Genomic DNA, 9,686 nt, shown 5'->3' with positions numbered 1-9,686 from the left:
AGATATTGAAAATAAGGTTGTCCATGCCCATTGACCCCGGGGCATTGCCAAGGCATTCCATTAGCTAGAGTCCCTGCTCTACGTTTCAAAATTCTCCAGTTCCAGGGGCAGAATGGATGTCCTACTGGACCTCCCCAAGAAATGGGCACCCAGCATTCCACAGCAATGTCTTCTTGTAGAAGCAGAATGGTGCTGCATCGGTCAGACAGTGATCAATGATCTTGCATCCTAAACTGTGAGCAATCTGGCCTGGGCAATCTCTTCTTTTTTGAAGGACAGTACTGTGTTTCCATCATGAAGTTCATTTCCCACAGTTCCTATGGTTGGGTTAGTCCAGTTCTTGCCCCTGGCTAGAGGCTCCAGGTGTGGCTCTGCCTCCTGGGTTCTTTCATGAGGCCATAGATGGCCTCAAGCTGAGGCATCAGGCTGAGTAGAAAGCTTCAGGCTGGGCCATATAAGCCCAGGTTGCGGGCAGCTTGGGAGATTCTGGGAGTTTTCCTTTGGGGAAATGGATAGTGAGCTGGTTTGCCAGACCCATGTGGGTTCCTTAAGGAAGGAGGGCCCTGAATGAGTTTTAGGCCAGATTCCACTGCTTTTGTTTGCGTACTGCCCACCTGACATTGATGCTGGGCTGCCTCTGGGATTTTGGGTCTCTGCTGAGTCACCTGATTGTTTTCAAATGAGTGTGGGTTTCCTTCTGGAGGGAGCCTTTCATCAGACCCCACAAGCTTGCCCTTGTAATTTATTTGATGACTTGTTTCCTGGTGGATGGTTTGGACCAGACGACACATCTCTAGGTGCGTGTGCCATGGAGACTCGGGGACCTGAAGACAGCCTTTGCCGTCCTCCTCCAGCATTCCCTCTGCCTCAGGATCTGCCTGTTCCAGGGACACTGAGCTCTTTTCCTTGTTAATCCAAACAGCACTGATCATGGACTCAGTTGGAGCGGATGTGTTCTCTCCTGAGAAGAGAAGGCACAAGCAGGGTCATCACTGGAAGGTACACGGGCCCCTCACATTTAGGGGGTCTCAGAGCTTTCAAGCTAAAGAAAGACCATACCCAGAATGGCAAGGGGGCCAGGTACCCAGTACATTGCATGCATGCATACAGACATGGATACACACATGGTCTCACTTGCACATGCTCACATATGCATGTGTACTCCCCCCCCACATATGCACACAATTATTCATTCATTCAACAGATATTTATTAGGCACTTAATATGTTCCAGGCATTATTTATTCTAGCTTCCAGGAATACAGCAGTGAACACTGAAACAAAACCCACACATTCATGGATGTGTCTTAGTAGAGTAGAAAGACAATAAATAAACGAATACACTTAATAAAATTTCAGGTGGTAACCAATGGTATGGAAAAATTCAAGCATAATAGAGGGCCAAAAACTGAAGTTAGGGAGTGAAACCCGGGAAGATGTAGGGAGCTAGCATTTGAGAATTTCAAGGAGGAAGGACACATACAGATTCACACACATGTATGGCTTCACATACACTCGCCGTAAAAAAGATTGTTCTTAAGTAATGGGGTGCAGTGTCCTGGGATTCTGACAATGGTTTTACTACACAAGGCAGAGGAGAGAGGATCTGTGTTTTGAAGCAGCTCCTTTTTCTAAAGGATAACTGGCCATTATCCTTCTCCCATTCCACAGACACTGTGCTGGGAAGACATTTGCAGCATCTATTGCTTCTCAGAACTGGCTTCAGAGCTGAGAATGCTTCTTCCTCGGGGACATTTATTTTAATACTTTGTGGAATATTATAGTTCATTGTCAATTCTTGGTGACAGCAAGAGTGATGGGAATAAGTGAAAGGCATTTTCCTATAGAAAGTGGGTCTGAGGGGTCCCTCTGAGATGTCAGTTAAGTTCACTTGAGTGATCTGGCACCTGCTACCACAGGAGGCCATGTAGGTGACAAAGTACATAGCAAGTGTAGGGAGATGGTGTTGGAGGAATAAAGTCAGAAGGAAGTCCCTGAGCTCAGGATCCAGAAATCCAAAAGAAATGAAACAGGAGACCAGATGCGACCGTCTCTGCAAACAGCTGCAGTCTTGTGAGCGCTGGTACCACTGGTAAGACGCTGAAGACGTGTTCTGGCTTTGTAACAGCACTATTTTCTTAGCATAAAAAGCATGAACACCTTTACAAATATTCAAAGTGCTATATACTTAGTTGAGAAGGAGAAAGGAGGGGGACATGCGGGGAGTCCCTATCCCCTCCCATCCTGAGTCTAGGAGGAAAGGACCTGAGGTGGACAGGCAGGTCTTGCTAGCGGGACCTGCTCAATGGTCAGTCCCAGCCTGACCGCAGACCGTGCTGCGAATCCCACCAGGAGCCTTCGTGGCAGTCCCCTGCACACCTGCAGAATGGTGCCTGCTCTCCACTGTCCAAGCCAAAGAAAATTAAAGTAATTGCCTAAAGTGTTCAGAGAAATTTCGTATAATATATATTTTTTTTATCTGCTTTGGTTTTGGTCAATTGGGGACTGGGGATGAAGGAAATGTTCTAATTATTCACACACTTTCCTAATTCTCCATCCTGGGTGCAATTTGCCAGAAGGTATGAGCTGGGAAAGGGGCATTTAGAGCCCCTCGATTTCTCTCCTCAGCTGGGATGAAGGAGGAGGGTGGAGAGAGAGATAAGAAGAGCTCAAGGGATGAAGAACCAACAATCACCCTAAACTGCCTGGTACCCTCTGCTGGGGTCGCTCTCGTCCAGTCAGTCAGGCAGACATGAGTTCCGGTCCTGACCACGCCACTGACTTGACCCTGAGCCCCCATCTCCTCATCTGCGTGATGGAGATTGTGAAAGAGGAGCTACCTTACATGGCTGTTGGGAATGTTAAATGAAAGGCACGTATGAAACACCCAGGCCAGACAGAGTCCCAGGCCTAATCCTTCTTCTGCGTGAGATGAGTTACACTGTCTGAATGTGACAAAAGCCTATGCCTTTTGGACACCAATCATTGGGGTAACTGGGGCTTTATAGATTAGGAAGTGGTTCATGGTGCCCTTATGTAGTAACAGGGCAAGCATGCTGCTCCTTGGAACTGCATTTCTAGAACCTAGATCCATCCCATAATGCTAAAATAGGGTGAAGAATGATGATTTCAGGGCCCTTTCTTGCATTAATCAGCTCCCAGAATTCCTGAGCTTCCAAAGGCAACCCAATGTCTTGAGGCACTGAAATCTCATTTTAGTAAGAGCCCAATCTGAGTGGTCACTCTATCTTCCTGCTGCATTGGGCACTGAGGATCACTGTCTTCCAAAACCCCTCCCCTAGCTTGGCTTCATGACATTTAGAGCTCCTGGTTTTCTCCTACCACTTTAAAAAAGTTTTAATTGTGGTAAAATACACAGAACATAAAATTTACCATCTCAATCATTTTTAAGTGTACAGTTAAGTAGTGTTAAATTTACTCACAATGTTGTGCAACTGATCTCCAAAACTCTTTTCATTTTCCCAAACTTTAAAAAAAAAAGACGACTGGTGAGGGGATCTTAACCCTTGGCTTGGTGTTTTCAGCACCATGCTTACCCAAGTGAGCCAACCGGCCATCTATATATAGGATCCGAACCCAGGGCCTTGGTATTCTCAGCACCACACTCTCCTGAGTGAGCCACAGGCTGGCCCCCCAAAATGAAATTCTATACCCATTGTGTGAAGTACGTGTAAAGCAAATGTACTTCACAGGGCCTGGTTTTCCAAAGCCTTGCAGTTTCAAATATTGACCTTGCAAAGGACAGGAAATTTCCCCCAGGCTATAGTCTCTGTTGTAAGATAAAGAGTTGTAACACAGCAAGGTTGCTGGCTCAAAGACAGACAGGTTACTGATTGATATGTAAAGATACTGGGAAATTGCTGTAAGAAGAGAATGTTTGCTAAAATCAAGCTTTTGTTTGTCGATCAACTTAACTTTTTGAAAATTGCATTATGGAATGTCTATTGTTAAACTTGTTAAACTGTACTTAGAAAAAACCCCACCTATGTTCTCTTCCTGTAGCTTCCTGGTCTGGAGAATAAATGCAGGAAGAGAACCCCAATTCGTGGTTAATTTCCCAAATGGAAGGAATGCCTCTCTCTTGAGGGTTCCAGGAGATTAACCCCTTTTGGGGGCTTCTTACTGCTCAGAAGAGATGGGCTTTGAGTAATCTTTGGTGGCTCCGTCACCCAGGGGAAAAGGGGTGATAAATCTGTGGGAGGCAAAGCAACACATCAAACAATAACTCCCCATTTCCCCATTCTACTTTCTGTCTCTATGAATATGGCTATTCCACATACCTCACTTAAGTGGGATCATACAGTATTTGTCTTTTTGTCACTGACTTATTTCACTCAGTATAATGTCTGAAGTTTCATCCATGTTGTAACACTTGTTAGAATTCCTTTCCTTTTTATGGCTGAAGAATATTCCTCTTCTACCATTTTGACTACTCCCTCTGTCTTCCCTGGCTTCTCTTCCTCTGCTTGTGCCTTAAATATTTGAATATCCCAGAACTCTAATTTTCACCCTGGTCTCATTAAATTGACATTGACCCTCCACAAACAATTTTATCCATGCCCATGGCTTCAACTACAGCTTGCATGTTGATGATCCCAAATCTATGTCTGCAGCCTAAATGTCTCTCCTGAGGTCCAGGCTGGTTGGAAGATCTACAAGCAACTATCTCAAATGCAGCATATTTAACAGCAAATTGATTTCTCCCTAACAAAAACCTCTCCCCTGTATTCCCTATCTCAATAAATGGCACCCCCATCCACCCTTTTGCCAAAGTGTAGGAGATAATTGCTTTTTTGCCTCCCTAGCATCATTTTCACCTTATTTTTGTCATACTACCCTGATTTCTCCCTGGAGAGCTACCTTCTCCTTCACATGCAGTCCAAGTGCTTCGAGTGGCCTTTCAACTCAGACTCGTGTGGTGTGAGTGATCTGGGCCTCAGCCAATCAGTGCATAAAGTTCTAATGAACTTCACACATATCGATCCATTTGATTCCTACAACATCCTAGGATTTAGGTTACAGGTATTCCCACATGACGGATGAGGACACTGAGTCACAGAGAACAGACATAACTTGTTCAAAGCTGAATAGCAAGTAAACAGCAAAGCTGGGACTCAAACTCAGGCTCTGCTCCAAAACTGAGCACATGACCACTCCTCTTATACAGTGCACTGTCTCTCACAGTTATATAAAGAATGTGGATTTGCAAATTCCAGAAGTGCCTTGAAAGACCCTGACCTAGCCTGTGGGTCAGAAGTCTTCCCTGAGAAAGCCTTCTCCTGAGCCCTCTTTGCATTAACCTACCATAATTTATCACAGGGTAATGACGGAAGCGGGAAGCACTGAGTTACCAAGTGCAGGAGAAAGGGCCAGCAGGGAGGGTTGGGACCAGGGAATGAATTCTATGCAGCATGTTGAGTTTGAGATGTCTTTGGATCATGCCTACAAAACAACCAGATAGTTGAGTCTGAATCACAGGTGTGTTAAACATGGTGCTTTTGTTTGATAAAGGTTTAATTTAATAAATGCTTGCTGAAGTCTGAATGAATAAGTACCCTGGAGGGTGGGATAGGTGTTTAGGAACCTGTCAGCTTATGCTCTGCAGAGATGGGGGCCCTTTGGCTATTCCAGTTCAGTTCGAATGGATCCCACTGGTTGGCAATGGACCAAGTCATGAGAGATAGGCTCCTTCTGCTCACTGGTACATTTTTGTCTCCAAAAGGCAGCACAATTCCTATCCTGGACAGTGAGGTCCCGCTGGCCCCAGTTCCTTCCCAGCCTGGCCTGGCAGAGGGCAGACCCCTCCGTGAGTCCCCTGGACTGTACAAATGGCCACAGAAGCTCTCAGGGCCCAGCTTTAACCTTTCAGGGACTCCTCCCTTCTCACATGACCCACTCCTCTCGTTAGAGGACGCAGGGCTGGTATTTGACAACCGCTTGCTTTCTGAGCCCTGTGCTCCTAACTTCCTCCTGGAATGAAATCTGCGTTCCCACAGGGAGGAGGCTTCTCCCCACAAGGAGGTGGTTTCTGTGTCTGATCACCCTCCCTGGCTGCTGTTTGAGGCTAGATATGCCTGAGGAGCCTCATGGGTCCTGCCTGCGCCCTGCACTTTCTCCAGCCCAGCCAGTTCCCAGGCTGTTAGGAATGCTGTGTGTCTTCTTTCTCCAGAGCCAGTTTCTCTGGTTTGCAGGAGGTGCTTCTGTTAGACTCAGCCAGAAAACAGAGCTCCCATCACCCCACTTGGCCTAGCAGGGGGTCAGGCCTAGCTCACTGGGCTGACCAGTCTAGCAAGATCAGAACACAGAAGTAGACGCCAGAAGCAGTGCTGCTGGCCAGGTGCCTGGCTGAGGTCCTGGCTCCCTTGGCAGGGGGGACAACTGAGCCCAGGTGCTCTGAACTGAATGGCCTCCCCTTCTCTGGCTCTGGTTGCAACTACTCTGCTTTTCCCGAGCAGGAGGGCCAGCAGAGCCCTGGCCCTGCTCTCCCTGCACTCAGCCCCTCAATTCCTCTCCCAGCCAGTCCCCTCTCCCCCAGCACCTGCCCAACCCTACCTTTCGGGAGTACCACGAGGTGGGCCTGGGTCCTCTGCTGCCTCCTCAAGCCTTCGTACTGGGCTCGCAGGACCTGGATGCTGAGCGGGGGCCCTTTCCCCGGGGCCTGAGTCCCGGAGCCCTCGGCCATGCAGTGAGACCCCAGCTGCCAGAAGTGGGGCAGGGCAGGGCACAGGCAGGGCAAGCCCTTCATCCGGATCCGATCCGGGAGGGAAGCAAACAGTGATGGGCGGGACCGGGGAAGGGGAGGGGGAGGGGGAGGGGAAGGGAGGAGCTGGAGGGAGGAGGGGGTGGGAGACCGGGAGGTAAGAGAAGGGAAGTCGGGGGTGGGAGGAAAGTTGCAGGAGGAGGAAAGGAAAGGGCAGCGAAGGGACAGGAAAGAACGGAGGACGGAGGTGACAGTGGCGGGGGGATGACTGGGGTGCAAGAAGAGAGGGTGAGGGGGGCGGGGCAGGCAGGAGGAGGCTGGGCAGGGCAGTGGTCGAGGAGTGGGAGGCCGAGGGGTGAGGGGGATCGGGGCAGGCAGGAGGAGGCTGGGCCGGGCAGTGGTCGGGGAGTGGGAGGCCGAGGGGTGAGGGGGATCGGGGCAGGCAGGAGGAGGCTGGGCAGGGCAGTGGTCGGGGAGTGGGAGGCCGAGGGGTGAGGGGGAGCGGGGCAGGCAGGAGGAGGCTGGGCCGGGCAGTGGTCGGGGAGTGGGAGGCCGAGGGGTGAGGGGGATCGGGGCAGGCAGGAGGAGGCTGGGCCGGGCAGTGGTCGGGGAGTGGGAGGCCGAGGGGTGAGGGGGAGCGGGGCAGGCAGGAGGAGGCTGGGCCGGGCAGTGGTCGGGGAGTGGGAGGCCGAGGGGTGAGGGGGAGCGGGGCAGGCAGGAGGAGGCTGGGCAGGGCAGTGGTCGGGGAGTGGGAGGCCGAGGGGTGAGGGGGAGCGGGGCAGGCAGGAGGAGGCTGGGCCGGGCAGTGGTCGGGGAGTGGGAGGCTAGGGGTGAGGGGAGCGGGGCAGGCAGGAGGAGGCTGGGCAGGGCAGTGGTCGGGGAGTGGGAGGCCGAGGGGTGAGGGGGATCGGGGCAGGCAGGAGGAGGCTGGGCAGGGCAGTGGTCGGGGAGTGGGAGGCTAGGGGTGAGGGGGGCGGGGCAGGCAGGAGGAGGCTGGGCAGGGCAGTGGTCGGGGAGTGGGAGGCTAGGGGTGAGGGGAGCGGGGCAGGCAGGAGGAGACTGGGCAGGGCAGTGGTCGGGGAGTGGGAGGCCGCGGGGTGAGGGGGAGCGGGGCAGGCAGGAGGAGGCTGAGCCGGGCAGTGGTCGGGGAGGCTGAGGGGTGAGGGGGCCGGGCAGGCAGGAGGAGGCTGAGCCGGGCAGTGGTCGGGGAGGCCGAGGGGTGAGGGGGGCGGGGCCGGCAGGAGGAGGCTGGGCCGGGCAGTGGTCGGGGAGTGGGAGGCCGAGGGGTGAGGGGGATCGGGGCAGGCAGGAGGAGGCTGGGCCGGGCAGTGGTCGGGGAGTGGGAGGCTAGGGGTGAGGGGGGCGGGGCAGGCCGGAGGAGGCTGGGCCGGGCAGGCAGGAGGAGGCTGAGCCGGGCAGTGGTCGGGGAGGCCGAGGGGTGAGGGGGGCGGGGCCGGCAGGAGGAGGCTGGGCCGGGCAGTGGTCGGGGAGTCGGAGGCCGAGGGGTGAGGGGGGCGGGGCCGGCAGGAGGAGGCTGGGCAGGGCAGTGGTCGGGGAGTCGGAGGCTGAGGGGTGAGGGGGATCGTGGTAAGAGGAAGGCACGCGCAGCTGCTGCAGCCCTGCCGGGAGCCCAGGGAGCTGCCTTATTCCAGGTCTCTCGTTGCTTGACCCTGAAGTCTAGAATCCAGTTCCGAGAGCTGGGGTGTGAAGGCAGAGCTGCAGCTGCGGCTGGGGACCGCCAGGCGCTGCTCGGCTCACGCGTGTGGGACCGGAACGTGGCCGCTCCTCAGCAAACCTGCTCGAGGGGGTTGCAGTTGCTGAAAGGAATCCCCTCTGCAGCCTCAGGAAGCTGCTGCCTCGGGATGTGGATGGTGCTGCCCTGCCTAGGGGAACGCAGTAGCAAAAGTCTCCCCAAGATCTCCACTGAGCCCCTAACACACACCCCAGGCAAAAGCCCAGCCCTGCAATCCATCATGGGGATAGAGTCAGGGGAACCCTGGCTTCTAGTCAGCCGCACCCCTTGACTTTCGATGCAGCCTATGTGGTCTCAGCATTTCCCAACCAAGTGGTAAGTTGGTGTTTATCTCACCCACAGCTAGAAGCACCCCCACCCTCTGCCTGCCAGCCCTACCATGTCTACATCCCCTTGGAATCCCCGGCCCTCTCTCACACACCAGCTTTGATCTATCCTTCCTCCATTCAGTCAGCTAAGTCCCTTTCTATCTTCTCCTAACGTGGTGCTTAACAGGTTACCCAATTACCCAATACACCTACAGAGGCAGTGGAAACAGAGTAGAGGCTGAACTTAGAAGGTTAACCAGACAGGATCTAGTCATTGCATGTGAGGGTGAGAGATGGAAAGTAAATCTTCATTGGTCAGTGTATTAGTTTGCTAGAGCTGCTTTAACAAGGTGGCACAAACTGGGTAGCTTAAACAACAGACATTTATCGTCTTGCAGTTCTGAAGGTTGGAAGGTGTCATCAGAGTTGGTTCCTTCTGGGGACTGTGAGAGAGAATCTGTTTTGTGCCTCTCACCTAGCTTCTGGGGGGTTGCTGATCATCTTTGGTGTTCCTTGGCATATAAAAGAATCACCTGACCTCTGACTTCATCTTCTCATGATGTTCTCCCTCTGTGTGTCTCTGTGTCCAACATTTCATTTTTTATAAGGAGACCAGTCATATTGGATTAGGGTGCAACGTAAAGACCTCATCTTAATTGAACAAATTCTATCTGCAATGACCCTATTTCCAAATAACGTCACATTCAGAGGTTTTTGGCTTAAGACTTCAACATATAAATTTGGGGGGGGGCACAATTTAACTCATACCAGGTTCTGTATGACAGTTCCATTCACAGTGGTAGGCAAGAAGCAGATTAAGGAGGGAGAGAAGGAGGGATTTGTGTTAGATGTTACATTTGAGGTACTTACGGTCTTCGGGTCATCAGGAAGGAATTAGGAACTTG

At 52.3% G+C, this 9,686-nt stretch overlaps 2 protein-coding genes across 2 annotated transcripts; both read right to left on the bottom strand.

Annotated features, from left to right (window-relative positions):
* Nucleotides 1-440: 440 nt before the first annotated feature.
* On the bottom strand, nucleotides 441-6,765 carry C17H9orf152 (chromosome 17 C9orf152 homolog). The gene is made up of 2 exons (XM_063081581.1): nucleotides 6,573-6,765; nucleotides 441-961 (listed from the first exon to the last, which is right to left on the bottom strand). Exons 1-2 carry the CDS (start codon nucleotides 6,763-6,765, stop codon nucleotides 441-443), a joined length of 714 nt encoding a protein of 237 aa, XP_062937651.1.
* A 779-nt stretch (nucleotides 6,766-7,544) lies between these two features.
* LOC134365563 (uncharacterized) lies at nucleotides 7,545-9,282 on the bottom strand. Its single transcript, XM_063081672.1, has 3 exons — nucleotides 9,257-9,282; nucleotides 8,516-8,603; nucleotides 7,545-8,285 (listed from the first exon to the last, which is right to left on the bottom strand). Exons 1-3 carry the CDS (start codon nucleotides 9,280-9,282, stop codon nucleotides 7,545-7,547), a joined length of 855 nt encoding a protein of 284 aa, XP_062937742.1.
* Between the last annotated feature and the right edge of the window lie 404 nt (nucleotides 9,283-9,686).

The sequence above is a fragment of the Cynocephalus volans genome, chromosome 17, assembly GCF_027409185.1.
Source record: "Cynocephalus volans isolate mCynVol1 chromosome 17, mCynVol1.pri, whole genome shotgun sequence".
In the NCBI taxonomy this organism is placed as follows: Eukaryota; Metazoa; Chordata; class Mammalia; order Dermoptera; family Cynocephalidae; genus Cynocephalus; species Cynocephalus volans.
The sequence above is the reverse complement of the archived record's forward strand: the minus strand, read 5'-3'. Positions and strand labels throughout refer to the sequence as shown.